The sequence below is a fragment of the Pogoniulus pusillus genome, chromosome 22, assembly GCF_015220805.1.
Source record: "Pogoniulus pusillus isolate bPogPus1 chromosome 22, bPogPus1.pri, whole genome shotgun sequence".
NCBI lineage: Eukaryota > Metazoa > Chordata > Aves > Piciformes > Lybiidae > Pogoniulus > Pogoniulus pusillus.
In genome coordinates, this window is record NC_087285.1 from 22,174,340 (window position 1) to 22,189,526 (window position 15,187).

The window sequence follows — 15,187 nt, forward strand, 5'->3', positions numbered from 1 at the left end:
CTTTGCAACAAAACCAGCGGAGTCCTTGGGGTTTATCCAGGGACAAAGAGCTGTATCTGTACATTCGCGACCACTGAAGCTTACCAAACAGATGTAACCTGGAATTTTTAACTCTAACCCTTGCAGAGCCCTTTGAGAAGAGAAGCCCGTGGCATCCAAAGTACGCCTGGCGGTTCTCGGCAGGGAAGAGACCTGAGGCGACTGAAACCTCTCTCACTTCAGAGAATTCCCCTCGAGAGAACTCGCAAGGTGCACGGAAAACCTCCACAACTGCCCCCCAGCTGGCTCTGCCCACTGCAAGGCTCACCGCTCACTCTCAATCCTCCACCCCCACCCCCATTTCGACCACCGCCACCCTGCTTTGTCCAGCCACCTCCCTCCCTCCTCCCCTCATCCCCCGGGGCCGCGGCAGATGCGCGGCTGCCCGCGGTAATTGCGGGCACGCTCCGGAGGGCGAGGCGCACGGGGCCGACCTGCCGCCGAGGCGCGGCCCCGCGGGGCGGCCACGGGGCCATTGTCCGCCCGCCGCTATAAGTACGGCCCCGGCGCCGTCGTGTGCCAAAGCCGCGGCTCACACGAGCGGATCGCAGCCCGCAGCACTTCAAAGACAAGAGCGGACGCGTGTCCCCCCGCCCCGCCTTTCCCCGCTGCTTTCCAGGTTTTTTTCCTCTCATTTATTTTTTTTTTCCTCTTTATATTTTTTCCCAATTCACTTTCTTTGGTTTTTTCTCTTTTTTATTTTTTTTCATTTACATATTTCTTTTTTTCCTTTCTTTTTTTCTCTTATTGTAGTTTTTTTTTTTTTTTTTTTTTTTCCCTTTTGGCCTTTGTTTTTTTTCCCCACTCCGCCTGCCCTGGCAGCAACAAGTTTTGCTTTTACCTTTTAACATTTTTGTCCTGCCTTTTTACATTGCTTAACTGCATCCCTGGGAGTGACTTGCCATGTGAGTACGGGGCATGATGGCACCTGCTGCTGTGCCAAGCACTCCCACACCTCCACCCTCCCTCCCCCTTAGCTATTGCTATTCCCCTCTCCCCCCTAATTTAGTTATTCTTTTCCCCTACTTTAGTCGTAATTATTTTCCTCCCATGGTGATTATTATTTTCCCTCTCTCCCTTCGTTATTGTTATTTTCCACCCATAGTTATTATTTTCCCCTTACTTATTATTTTCCTCCCCTTAGTTATCATTTCCTGCTCGTAGTTATTATTTCCTAGTTATTGTTATTTACCCCCCATTAGTTATGATCATTTTCTCCTCTCCATTAGTAATTATTTCCCCTCAATTAGTTACTATTTCTCCTCTTCCTCAGTTATTATTTTTTCACCCCCTTAGTTATTTTTTAATCTCTCCCTTAGTTTAGTTTTCCCTTCTCCCGTTATTCTTTTTCCACTCATCCTTTAGTTACTATTCATCCGCCCTTAGTTATTCTTCTTCCTCCCCTTAGCTATTATTCTCCCTCCCCCCCCCCAGTTGTTATTATCGCCCCACCCCTTAGTTAATTTTTCCATCCGTAGCTGTTGTTATTTTTCCACCTCTCCTCAGTTATCATTTTCCTCTCTCCCCCCACCCCTTCCCCTTCTGCTTCACCCCTTCCCCTTCCCCTTCATTCCCCCCCTCATTTTTCCCTCCCCAGTCCCTCGCTGACGGCAGTCCCGTCTGCTCTTTCCGCAGGATGCCAGGGGAGGCGGCCAGCAGCGCTGCTGCGGACCCACCCGGCGCTCCGCGGGAGCGGAGGCGGAGGCGCGGCCGTGCGCGGGCGCGCACCGAAGCCCTTCTCCACACTCTGAAACGCAGCCGGCGGGTGAAAGCCAACGACCGGGAGCGGAACCGCATGCACCACCTGAACGCGGCGCTGGACGAGCTCCGCAGCGTCCTGCCCACCTTCCCCGACGACACCAAGCTCACCAAGATCGAGACTCTGCGCTTCGCCTACAACTACATCTGGGCCCTTTCCGAGACCCTCCGCCTGGCCGAGCAGTGCCTGCCGCCGCCCCCCGCCTTCCGCGGGGCCACCGCTACCGTCCCCCCTCCCAGCCCCGGCAGCGATGCCGGTTCCTGGTTGTCCACCGCTTCCCCCTCCGCCCCTTCGCTCTGCGCCTCCACCTCCGGCCCCAGCAGCCCCGCTACCTCCGAGGACTGCGCTTACGCGCCCGCCGACACCCTGCTCAACTTCCGCGGGTTGCCCGCGGCCCCAGGCGCGCCTTGCCGCTAGCGCGCAGCCCCGGCTCTCCCCGCTCCCCTTGCGAGGGTCGGGGCTGAAGGGGGGGGTCTCCTCCCGTTGCACTTTTCAGCTCCCCAAACACACACGCAGGCCCCAGCCCCCCTCCCCCGGCCTCCGAAAACCGGGAAGAAAAGCGACAGATTTGCTGCCGCAGACGAGGTGAAAAGTCAATTTTACAATTTGTAGCTCTCCGGCGAAGAAAAACGAGCATGAAAATTTGGTTTGAACGCCCTGACAATGCCATGAAAAGGCTTAAGGGGATCAATGCGGCCCGGGGCACAGCGCTGGGGCTCAGCCCATCCCTCTTGCCCTGCTCCCGGGGGCAAGCTCAGCCCCCGCTGGGGCAAGGGGTGTGTGTAGGGGTGGGGGTCCCCAGCACCAGCCCCGATGGGACCCGGAGGACAAGCGGAGAGGCTCATGCATTATAGATGCTGACCCCCAGCGCGGCGGAGCAGGAGCGGGAGCAGGAGCAGACGCGGGGCATTCAGCGCCCGGGCCAGAGAGTGCTTTAATTTATTCAAGATGTTCATTCATATGAAAATTGTATTTTTGTACATAAAGAGCTTTATTCTATTATTATGCCTCTTATCGAAGTGGGTTCTTTTTTGTTTGTTTGTTTGCTTTTTTATGAATCGCCCTTACCCTGTAAATAAAATCTCTAACGTTTTTACTGAAGCCCAGCAGTGCCTATGCAGTTTTGATTCCTACGTTCAGGGGCTGGTTTGTGCTCCTCAGAAGAAGCCTGGGGTGGGAGGGAAGGGTTTGTGCCAAGGTAACAGCACACTCCAGGCTGGTGTTTCTCACACCACACCAACCACAGACACTTACAGCTGCCTGCCAACATCTGCCGGGCCCCAAGTCCCACCAGAAAGGCTTAGAGAGTTGTTCTCTGCGTGGGCAGAGAGAAGAAGCAGCGGCACCAGCAGCGCTGGTGGTCAGGGCTCTCCTTGTCGTGGTTCGTATGGGTACCTGCAAGGTGTTGGGGGACTTGGTGCAGGGAGAGGATGCTGCACCCTTGACGGAGGGTATGGCTTTACCTAAACCTGCAGTGCTGAGAGAACTTGCCTGGCATGAGCTGTCCTTTCCCTAGGGCATACGGTGGTCATGCAGGGAGAGGAGAAAAGGTGGCCAGAAACACCTTGCATGGCCTTGGCATCAACCCTGGAACACCTCTGGCTCTCAACTAGAGACTGAGGGTGTCAAGATGGGCCCTCAGCTCCATGAAGTCAGCTGCACTGTTGGGAAAGTCAAACTTTTCCTTTCTCCTGAATTTGTGTAAGCCCTCTGATCCCCCAGATCCTACCTTGCTGAAGGAACTCATCACTTCATGTCTTCATGTTTTACAGAGATGAGGCAAGTCAGGCCTAGCTCTCCAGCCATCTCCAAACCACTGGTGAACTAGAGCAATGGAGACAGCTCCTGAGGTGCTTGTGGGGAAAGCAGTGAACGCCTGCATATAGGTGCGGTACAACCCCACACAGGTTAAAAAGCCAACTTCTGCACACCTCAGACAGGGCAGCCCAGGCTTAGAGGGACCAACTGATTTTTACTATTCTATGCCTTGGTTTCATACCTGTAAAATCTGGGTCCCACAATCGTGCACACCATCAGTGAATTAATGATTTCACTAAGCAGAGCTACTGGAGCACTCAGGTGCTCAGGGCTGCTGCAAAGACCCAAGAAGAAAGTCAGTCCTGAGGACATGAACGAGTCATGTGCAGGAGGAAAGGCAGAGAGGGCAAACAGTGAAACAAAGCAGCAGGTGAGACACCGAGAAGCCACTCATCACACAGGCAAAGCCTCTGCCTGGAAGCCAAATGTACGGTGAGATATTAGCAAAACTATAAGACAGGCTCATAAAATTGCCACCAAATTTAGGAGAGGAGCTGAATGAAGATCACTCAGACACCGCAGTTGGCAGCGTCCCTGCTGGAGTGCCTGAGTCCTCGAGCTTTAGACTTATTTGAAGCCGTTTTAAAGTGCTTGTCTGTACTCACACACCCAGCTCTGCTTCTCAGGGAGAATAAATGCTGAAAAGGAAATGGTATTGCCTGGAAATCCTAATGGCAGCTTAATAGTTATATTAATTAAAGACCCCAGCAACCAGCATAGACCAGCTCCTTAATGACGCCCTGCTAAATAAAAGAGATTTGTGAAATCTAATTCTAGCAGTAACAGGTCTTGATCTGTGACGCAGTGAAGCTTTGCTTGCACCTGCCCTTGAAAGCCAGGAGGTTTTGTATGGAGTAGCCTCCAGGGGCTGAAATTCAGTACAGTCCGTGGAGACGGAAGGTCATCTAAAGTCACTGGGTCCCAAGACACTGGACTTCAATCTCAAAGAAATAAAGGAAAGAAGGAAGGAAAGAGGGAAGGAAGGAAGGAAGGAAGGAAGGAAGGAAGGAAGGAAGGAAGGAAGGAAGGAAGGAAGGAAGGAAGGAAGGAAGGAAGGAAGGAAGGAAGGAAGGAAGGAAGGAAGGAAGGAAGGAAGGAAGAAAGGAGGAAGGAGGAAGGAGGGAGGAAAGAAAGAAAGAAGAAGAAAGAAAGAAAGAAAGAAAGAAAGAAAGAAAGAAAGAAAGAAAGAAAGAAAGAAAGAAAGAAAGAAAGAAAGAAAGAAAGAAAGAAAGGAAGAAGAAAGGATGGAAGGAAGGAAGGAAGGAAGGAAGGAAGGAAGGAAGGAAGGAAGGAAGGAAGGAAGGAAGGAAGGAAGGAAGGAAGGAAGGAAGGAAGGAAGGAAGGAAGGAAGGAAGGAAGGAAGGAAGGAAGGAAGGAAGGAAGGAAGGAAGGAAGGAAGAAAGGAAGGAAAGGAAGAAAGAAAGGAAGAAAGGAAGAAAGAAAGAAAGAAAGAAAGAAAGAAAGAAAGAAAGAAAGAAAGAAAGAAAGAAAGAAAGAAAGAAAGAAAGAAAGAAAGAAAGAAAGAAAGAAAGAAAGAAAGAAAGAAAGAAAGAAAGAAAGAAAGAAAGAAAGAAAGAAAGAAAGAAAGGAAAGAAAGGAAAGGAAAGAAAGAAAGAAAGGAAGAAAGAAAGGAAGGAAGGAAGGAAGGAAGGAAGGAAGGAAGGAAGGAAGGAAGGAAGGAAGGAAGGAAGGAAGGAAGGAAGGAAGGAAGGAAGGAAGGAAGGAAGGAAGGAAGGAAGGAAGGAAGGAAGGAAGGAAGGAAGGAAGGAAGGAAGGAAGGAAGGAAGGAAGGAAGAAAGGAAGAAAGGAAGAAAGGAAGAAAGGAAGAAAGGAAGAAAGGAAGAAAGGAAGAAAGGAAGAAAGGAAGAAAGGAAGAAAGGAAGAAAGGAAGAAAGGAAGAAAGGAAGAAAGGAAGAAAGGAAGAAAGGAAGAAAGGAAGAAAGGAAGAAAGGAAGAAAGGAAGAAAGGAAGAAAGGAAGAAAGAAAGAAAGAAAGAAAGAAAGAAAGAAAGAAAGAAAGAAAGAAAGAAAGAAAGAAAGAAAGAAAGAAAGAAAGAAAGAAAGAAAGAAAGAAAGAAAGAAAGAAGAAACCAAATCCACAATCAACTCCACAAAACCTAAAAATCTCCTCTCTTCTTTTGTGTTCTCGTAGCTGCCAGCAGAGCTCCGTGGATATTGTGCAGCGTGTAAAGACCATACATCTAGCAGGTCTCCCGTGTGTGATGGGAGTGCTCCTAATGGGCAAGGAAAGCTGCGGACCGGGTGAGGACACAATCAGATTCATACATTAACATGAGTCAGAGAACAGTTTTTCCCTGGAGCGCTGATAGGTTCAGACATAGTTGAACAGCCCTGCCGGCGGGACAGATGGAATGCCGACATTCAGCGGCTGCAGGACCAACCTTGCACCCCTCCTTTGCAGCCACTGCGTTTGTGTTTGTGTTTTTGTCAAAGGAATAGTTTGGTGAATTGACGGGGAGCTGGAACAGGCTTCCCTGGTTGCAAACAGGCAGGCTTTTTAATTGCACTAAAATCATCTTCTAATACAGAGAGAGGGGCAGGGAGTAGATTAGTTATGTCCTAGGACTGAAGAAATCATAGAATCATAGAATCAATCAGGTTGGCAGAGAGCTCCAAGCTCACCCAGCCCAACCTAGCACCCAGCCCTAGCCAATCAACCAGAGCATGGCACTAAGTGCCTCAGCCAGGCTTTTCTTGAAGATCTCAAGGGACGGTGCCTCCACCACCTCCCTGGGCAGCCCATTCCAATGCCAATCACTCTCTCTGACAACAACTTCCTAACAACATCCAGCCTAGACCTCCCCCGGCACAACTTGAGACTGTGTCCCCTTGTTCTGTTGCCTGGCAGCAGAGCCCAACCCCACCTGGCTACAGCCTCCCTTCAAATGCTTTGGAAATGTCAAAAAGTTATGCAGTAAAAAGTGTCATAAGCAAGCACTAAACTCAGTCGCACTGAAACCAGAGGCCGGATCCTTGCTGACTTCAGAATGAACTGCAATAGGTTGATCTTGGAGCTTGGCACCACATTACGTTTAAATACACACATTCTGTTATGTGGCTGCCGGTAGGTGTTGCTAACCCTTTATCCTTGCTCCATCCAAATAACCACCTCTAGGGCATGCAAGCATTAGAGACCCTCTGCCAGGAGGTTCTTCAAGTCTTTAGGTCTCACTTAATTCCCCTTTAGTGAGGAGAGAAAGTCAGAGATGGCCCAACAGATAGAGCCTGCTGTTAGCTGGGACCCCTGCTTCCAGCCCAGGCTTTCTCAAAACACATCTGAGATCATCCTACTTTCTCTCCGCTAAGATTGACTGTGGGAAACAATCTGCTACCGGCTACAACAGGCTCCTGTTCTCTGGGGACGCGGCTCACAGCAGCCTCACGGCGCTGCAGCTCTTCTGTTCACCTTTTCCCAAGGATCCGAAGCTCTAGGGAGTCTCTGTGGGTTACCTGTGCTCAAACAGTGAGCCAGTGGGCTGGGAAAGCTAAAGTTCTGAGCAGGTTTTAGGTAAGAAATGTTTGCTGGGATTTCCATGCCATGTGGTGCCCTACTTTACTGTGGTCCCTGCTGGGGCAAGGTTCAAACAATGCTGGGGGCTTGGTTATTAACAAGGGCATCCTCAGAAGGATTTGCATTATTGGGTGTCAATCTGCTGTAGATTTGGATTATGCTCTGTGCACAATCTGTGAAATCCTGCCTGTGCTACTGCCTGTGAGCACATGGAACTCAATACTATAATTGCAGATCTCTGGGGCTCCAGTGCTCCATTAAGAATGGTTTGTGTAGTGGGCAGAGATTATCAGGATAGGAGCAGGTGAGAACTAATTTTCAGGAGCTTTTTTTTATTGGTGTCATATGCAATTAAAAGAAATCATCTGGAGGAGCAGAGCTGCTAAGGACCAGGCAGGCTGGCCGAGAGCACTGCATGTGAGTGCTGCGGAGTGGAGATGCCAAAGTACAGGACTGAGATGCCCCAGTACTGCAGAAAGTGCTTTTAGCTGGTCCTTTACTGAACTTTTATAGTCTTCAAAGAACTTTAACACATTAACTGACCTGTTAAAACCAATTTTATGCCCAGTAGCCTGGTAATAGTGCCCATGATTAACTGATCTGTTCTCTTTCTCACTGCTCAACCGCAATGGTCAACACAAACAACGGCTGAAGAGATCACAGACGTCACAGAGCCGTGGTGAAGTGACAGGCCTGTGGGGCCCAGCCCCTTTGTTAATCACCAGAGAAATGAGCGTAAGTTTGATCTGAGGGGGTAAAACAGTGGTTTTCCTCCCCACCACATCCCTGCTGGGGTAACTGGCCTCCCGGGACAGATGACAAATAGCTCATGTGAGGCTCTCTGCTGCCAGATCAAGGCTGTGCACGCCAAGCAACGCTCTCCTATTATCCTCATCATCAGTGTCATGTTTCAGTTATTAATCTTCCACTTCAAGATCCACTAGATAAGGGTGAATAAACTCTTCCCAATGGATAATGCTCTTCTCTGCCAGCATGGAAATGCTGATGGCATTGGCTTTATTCATTGCTATTCAGGTCTCCCACTTTTGTCTCTACTTGACTGTCTTTGCAGCTGCATCTCCTAGCACTTCCTCCTTATATCCAGCCTAAAGCTACTCTGTTTCAGGTTCAAGCCGTTGCCCCTCATCCTGTCCCCATAGGCCCTCCTGAACGGTCCCTCCCCAGCTTTCCTGCAGGTCCAGTTCAGGTAGTGAAATGCAGCTCTAAGCAAGACACTTAGAGAGAAGTTTAGTTTTAGTCTTTGACTAGCAGTGGATAAGGTCCACAGAGAGGGTCTTGCACACACTGTTCTCATGGAATTGTTGTTCAGAAGTGGCTTTTCTAATGCTGTAACTGGAAAGAAACTGCTTAGGGCATCTCAGTAACATCTCTGCTGTGAGCTCAGCCACTCAGTTGCACTATTCTGAACCCCAGTGTGTCACTTCCCACCCAGGAGCTATTCTGGGAACAGCTAGCGCTTGCCAGTGCACGGCTCCCTTTCCACTCCTGCCTCATGCCCACAAGATGCTTAATTCCGAAGCGAAGCATAGAATCATAGAATCATTTTGGTTGGAAAAGACCTTTGGGATCATTCAGCCCAACCACTATCTCACTCTGCCAAGCCTGTCGCTACACCATGGCCCTCAGCACCACATCTCTGCAGCTTTGAAACACCCCCAGAGATGGGGATTCAACCACCTTCCTGAGCAGCCTGTGCCAGGGCTTGAGAACCCTTTAAGTCAGGAAGTTTCTTCTGTTATCCAGCCCAAACCTCCCCTGGTACAACTTGAGGCCATTTCAAGCATGTGAGGGGCCTGATGCTTCTATTTCCCAAACAAGGCTTTGGCAGAGTCCTCAGAACTTCACTGTCTCTTTCTTGGATTATTACATTCTGCACATTCCAGGGTAATCTTTTTTTTTAACCTGGAGACTTCACCAAATTGCCTTCTAGGAAAACATTTAAAGCTGTCTAATGGCAGTCCAAGGTGATTAGGGACCATAATGGTTTGTTGCACAAATAATGGATTAGGTTCCATCTGTAGGACTTAATTGGGCTTCTTTCTACAAACAAACAACTTATTCTGCCCCTCTCTGTATGGCAGATGTCACCAGTCTATAAAATCATCCCCAGCATCCAGGGGTCCTTGAACACTTCAGTTTGGATATATATTAGGCCAATCAGTTAAGACAAGCATTAAAAAGCAATGGGAGGAAGATGAAGTTCCTTCCATTGCCATATTCCCATTGGGTTCCTCATGTTGACCTGCAGGACAATGTACTGAAAAGAGAGTCTCAGAGTTAGAATCATAGAATCTTAGAATGGTTTAGGTTGGAAGGGACTTCAAAGCTCATCCAGTTCCAACCCCCCACCATAGGCACTAGAACAGGTTGCTTAAGGCCTCATCCAACCTGGTCCTGAACACCTCCTTGGGCAACTCGTGCCAGTGTTTCACCACCCTTCCTGCAAACAGCTTCTGCCTAACATCCAGTTTCAATCTCCCCTCTGCCAATCCAAACCCATTCCTCCTCATCCTCTCATTACAAGACTTTGTCAATAGTCCCCAGCCCTCCTCCAGCCCCCTCCAGATACTGGAAGGCCACTCCAAGATCTCCTCCAAGCCTTCTCTTCTCCGAGCTGCAGAGCCCCAACTCTTGTAGCCTGTCCTCAGAGCAGAGCTGCTGCAGCCCTCTGAGCATCTTGGTGGCCCTAAGGATCAGAAAGAATGAAAATCACTACTGGCAAGTAGAAGTTGAGCAAACTGCCTTGAACTCCTTCCCCAGCAGAATTTCTCCTTGGAAATATCCACTTTGGCAAATGTCCTCCTCAGCAAGGTGGCTCTCTCTGACCTCAGGATGTACAAGGACCAGAAGCAGCGTCTCCTCTTCCCCTGTGCTTCTCCAGCTTGGTCTCTGAGATTCACAGGAACCAGGCAATATTTCTAGATTGCTTTGCTCAGAAGCTAGAAAAGCCAGCAAAGACCAGCAGCTGTATGCAGCTGAGCTGGTGCCTCCACCAAAACCTGTGCAACTTGCTTTACCTTTGTGTTTTCACTCTGTGTCTCTAGCTCCCTGGGAGGAGTACCCAAACCAAAAGGATTTCATTCCTGAGATAAAAGAATGAAGCATTTTTCCCCCCTTCCCGTTTGAGTAGCATCTCTCCTGCAGCAAGGCTTTTGTGCTCTGAAAGGAAAACCTTTCCTGTCACAACAGTAGTAATGGATATTCCTCTCTCAATTACCCCTGGCTTCGCCAGGAGAGCAACTGATGCGCATCGTGTTTATCCAGCTCGCTGAAGTGCTTTCATTATCTAAGAAAAGGGCTTAATTAGGATTTAATCAATCTTTTCACAGGGTACAGTTTCCTCCTCTCCTATTTGCAGTCCCCAAAGATGTCAGCTCCCGAAGCCATAATGCCCTCTTGATAAATCAAGTGGCAGCTAATGAGGTCTGTGCTCTCAGGGAAGAAGGGTCCCTGCTACCTGACTGGCCCTGGCTGTCACCAGCGCGGCTGTCACCTACACCACGCTATCGGAAAGCACTTGTTGGGATGTCGGGAGAGTCACAGAGCCACATGGGACGCAGGGAAGGGAACAGTCAGCTGAGAGAAGTCGATGGCTGCTGTGCACACCCTGGGTTGGGGTGGCACCGTGTGTGTGTGTGTCCAGCGCATGCTTCAGCCGCTGGATAAACCTCACAGAAACTCTACCCTGCGGGAAGAAACAGATGGGAGCTTTGCCTTCTCGCCTTGCTCCCTGGCTTGCTCTCTTTCTTCTTTCCTTCTCTTCCCTTTTATTTTATCTTTCTTTCCTTCTTTCTCTCTTTCTCTTCCTCTTTGTCTCTTTCTCCCTCTCTTTCTTTCTCTTTCTTCCTTCCTTTCTTTCTTTCTTTCTTTCTTTCTTTCTTTCTTTCTTTCTTTCTTTCTTTCTTTCTTTCTTTCTTTCTTTCTTTCTTTCTTTCTTTCTTTCTTTCTTTCTTTCTTTCTTTCTTTCTTTCTTTCTTTCTTTCTCTCTTTCTCTCTTTCTCTCTTTCTCTCTTTCTCTCTTTCTTTTTCTTTCTCTTTTTCTTTCTCTCTCTCTCTCTCTCTTTCTCTCTCTCTTTCTCTCTCTCTTTCTCTCTCTCTTTCTCTCTTCCTTCTCTCCCTTCCTCTCTCCTTCGTCCTTGCTCTGCTGTTTTCTCTCTCTTTCCCTCTGTCCTTTGTAAAAACGTCTTCCTTTGTTTTCCGAAGTGCGCTTGAAGATACCTCTGGCGTTATCTTTGCACCTGTAGGGGGCTGCAGCTCGGCGGTGAGTAAGAGACACTGCTGGTGCTCGGTGCCAGAAGCTATGCACAACAAACACCTTGGCCAGTTTCGAAGAAACATATGCAGAAGGATGGAGTTTTTGTTCTTGCCTGAAAAATGCCCTATCTCCCTAATACCAGTCCTGCCAGCCACAGCTGCAGCTGTCCCAAAGGTGAACTGTGGCTGAGACAAACACCCATCGGAGCAAAGGAAACTTCGTTTTGGCCACTCTCAGAGAGGATCTTGGGTGGGATACTGGTTCAGAACAGCTGCTGCAGCCACCCAACCTTCCCATCTCAAAAAGGGAGCTGGCAGCCCTTGCAGCAGTGCTTTTTACTGAGAGGTTTAAGAGGAGGAAGTGGCCTGTGCATCCATATGCCTCAACCCCTTTTGGCTACTGGGCTATTCTCTCCGTAGCCGCTGCTCCTGACAATGAGGGGCTGAGCCACATGCCCTGTGGTAGCCAGGCTCGGGATTTCTTTGCCTGACTTTGGGAAATTCATTGTCTTTAGTGTGGTCTGTGGGTTCAAAGTCTGCTTTCACTCCGCGGGACGCCCCTTCTGGGTTCATAAAGCTACGTTCAGAAATCTTTGGGCAGACCCAAAGCTGACAAAAGTGTCATTAAATAATGCTGCCAATGAATGAAGCTACGAAAGAAGACATAGTCCAGTTTGCATCTCAGTTACAAGAAGAAAGTGCAATGACAGAGTGAGTAATTGGCTAATTGTCTATACGAGCTCTATTTTAACAGTGCAGTCGTGCGATCTCACCATCTGGGGGGAGTTCGGGGAGGGAGCCCCAGCACACACAAAGCCAGCGTGCGTTTCTCGGCATGCAGGCCAGGCAACTGCCTCCTTCCCAGGCCTGCAGTGGGAGCAGCAGCCCCCGAGATCCCCGAAGTATGGACTGAGAGGCTGAACCTTTGCTGATGGCAGGAGGGTGGGGGTTGCCAAGCAATTCCTGCATCTCTCGGAGTGTGCAGTGAAGCCCACCTGAGCTGCACGGTGAAGGGACCCAAGTGGCAGGGAGCAGTGATAGCTGCCCGATTGCATGGCTGCTAATGAGCCCAATTAACTGGGGGACGTGGTGTGGGTGGTAGGCGCAACCTGCCAGCATCCCTGACGCCGGCTTGTGCGAGGCAAGCCAGGGTGCTGCTGCCTGGGCTGGGGGAGCACAGCGCACGGGTTTGCTTTCTGAGACCTTCAGAAAAGATGGCATTTCCCCCTCCTCGTCCTTAAAAAGCTGAATTACTGCCTTTGAGTCCCGGTCTATTTTCCTCCAAAGTTACCATGAACTAAAAAAAAAAAAGTATAAATCACACTTTTGAGTGGGGCTGGCACTCGGCTCACCAGAAGAAGAAGAGGGAAAAAAGAGGTAATGCCATAATGTAAAATAGTTAAAAGCTTATTAGAGCCGTTCAGGGCAGTATGATTTCCACTTTGTTTCAGAACACCCCAAGCCCATCCTTTCATGCTATTGTGAAGGCAGCAATTCAAATCTCCCTTTGTCAGTATGAATGGCCCCTCTTAAAGCTCTTTTATGCCAACATATTCCCTACAGGCATATGCCCTTTAGCTCTATTACTGATTTACCCAAGTATTCAGCCCATACCTTCTGCTTTTCTTTTTCACTTACTGAAGTTCCACATGACACGAGCTGCAGCCCCTGCTTTGGTGCCTGCCCCACACCCTGGCCCCAGCCGGGATGCTGCTGTCTCCACCGCTATCTATCTCACCAGGAAAAGCCACACACAACACCAACGGGGAGAAAAAAAATCAACAGAGGAGACTTTTCAAATTATTGATATTTTTCCCCCCTCTTTTCCCTCTCCTCTACCACTCCCCCTTCTTTCCATCCCTACATTTGTTAGCTCGAACAAATGAGTGGGGGTATATACCTCCCCCCAACCCCAAACCCCAGCCATAGGGGAAAAAGAGCCTTGCAGGGCTCTGAGGCGGGGGGGGGGGGGGGGGGGGATGCGAGTGTAAAAAACGCAAGTGGGCCTATTACCTCTACTTACCCTAATTAGACTTGCTTTGAAGGGCTATTCAGAGATTTTGAAAAGCTGTCCTCTCCCTGCATCTCATTGTGCAATGTTTGCGGAGACATTTGCATCTGTTTGTGCTTCTGAAAATAGCAATGGATGCTTTCAAGAAAGCAAAGCCACCCCCAAGCCCCTCTGCGCCCAGCCCAGGGCTGCAGCAGTCGAGGTATGTGCAGGCAGCGCTAGGCTTTGGTGGGGGACACACACCTCGATTTCAAGGGTTTCAGGGTTCTCCCCCGGCCCCCATTTAAACAATTCCCTTTAACAATGCAATTTTTAGGCATAAAATCTGCTAACTAGATTAAATGCAGATGACACAGGAGGCAGAGATGGAGAGGGAAAAAAATCAACGTTAAAGTAAATGGTAGGCACCCTAACAGGATAGAAAAGTGTGAAATCCATGCAGAGCTAGAGAGAATAGCTGGCAACGCAGCCCAGGCTTTCATACGCATATGGCCTTGACCATTTGACTCTGGTCCCATTGAGGTGATCAGCTGGAGACGTGAAGGGGCATCTCTGGCCGCACACACGTCCCGCTCGCTGCGCGGAGAAAGCCCAGGAAAGAAAGCTGCGGAAAGGTGATTGATAGTAAACATTTTGTAATTTGGAAGGATTAAACTTGCGGGACGATCTCGATCAGGTTCTCAAGGCATCGCCAGAATGCAATTACATTAGAATGGGCGCTGCTGGATGGCTGCTGGCAAAGCCACAATATCCGCCAAAGAAAAAAGGGGGTGTGAATGGGACAAAAGGGTTAATTTGAATACGTGCTGAAAGGACTCTAGGTGGACAAGGAGCTCTGCAAGGACTTCATCAGGAGCCGTGGGCAGAAGGAGACGGTTTTGCAAAGACGGAGGGTGAGCGGAGAGGATGTTTGTAAAGCACACTTGGAAAGGGAGGAGGGAGGGGAAAAAAGAGCCCCACAAAGCTCGAACTGCTTCTTTCTTACATTGCCCTTGGCTACGCTCAGAGGAGCACTTTGGATGGATTAATCACAGGGAAAACAATGGGATAAAAGTCTTCTTCTACTCCGTCTGTCCTCAACGCTGCTCTTTCCCCACCAGCGCTGGCTTTTGGTCTGGGCATGGACCCAGCCGGGTCATGACGGGTGAGCAGGTCCCTTGGTACTAGGCTGCACGTTTGGGAGCTGGAATTTCCATGTGTTTCTTCCTGAGGGACACACGATTAGGGTTATGCTATCAGCAGGTTGAAGGTTTTATCAGATTACTCCTCCAGAAATGCTTAGCGGGAATTAAGCATGCAAATCCACCCGGCCACTCTGGAGACAATGCACTTCCCCATGCCACGGAAATTCTGCTAGCTCAGGCACCCATGACACGAGCTTTTCCACTCAGCTTTTCAACTGTCAAACGCACATTGGCATCTGGAAAATCCTCCCACGAGTGGGTTAGGCTTGGATGCGCTGGGTGGGCTGGAAGGGCGCATGTCCCACCTCTCCAAGGTGATGGGCAAGATGTTCTGCTGCCACCTCCTCCACATCTCTGCCCTGGTTGATACCACAGCTGCACCCACCCTGCTGCAGCACCTCTTTAAAGATGGGAGACGTGTCCTGTGCCATCCCAGAGCTGCTGCAAAGCGCAGGATGGGAGCCCAAAGCAGAGCAGCGATGCCTGAATCCAAGCGGGGGTGGAGGACACGGGTAGGGAAGTCCAGATTTCAAGAGAGTCATCGCTGCCAGTTGCGACTGGTGGCAGATG

At 49.6% G+C, this 15,187-nt stretch overlaps 1 protein-coding gene across 2 annotated transcripts; it reads left to right on the plus strand.

Annotated features, from left to right (window-relative positions):
• The first annotated feature begins 576 nt into the window (after positions 1 to 576).
• Positions 577 to 2,899, plus strand: NEUROG1 (neurogenin 1). Of its 2 annotated transcripts, none has more exons than XM_064161335.1 (2): positions 577 to 658; positions 1,675 to 2,899. In XM_064161335.1, exon 2 carries the CDS (start codon positions 1,676 to 1,678, stop codon positions 2,213 to 2,215), a length of 540 nt encoding a protein of 179 aa, XP_064017405.1. In that variant the 5' UTR covers positions 577 to 658; position 1,675; the 3' UTR covers positions 2,216 to 2,899. The 2 variants fall into 2 exon arrangements, with proteins under 2 accessions (XP_064017405.1, XP_064017404.1); XM_064161334.1 differs by lacking the exon at positions 577 to 658 and adding an exon at positions 872 to 944.
• Positions 2,900 to 15,187: the final 12,288 nt, after the last annotated feature.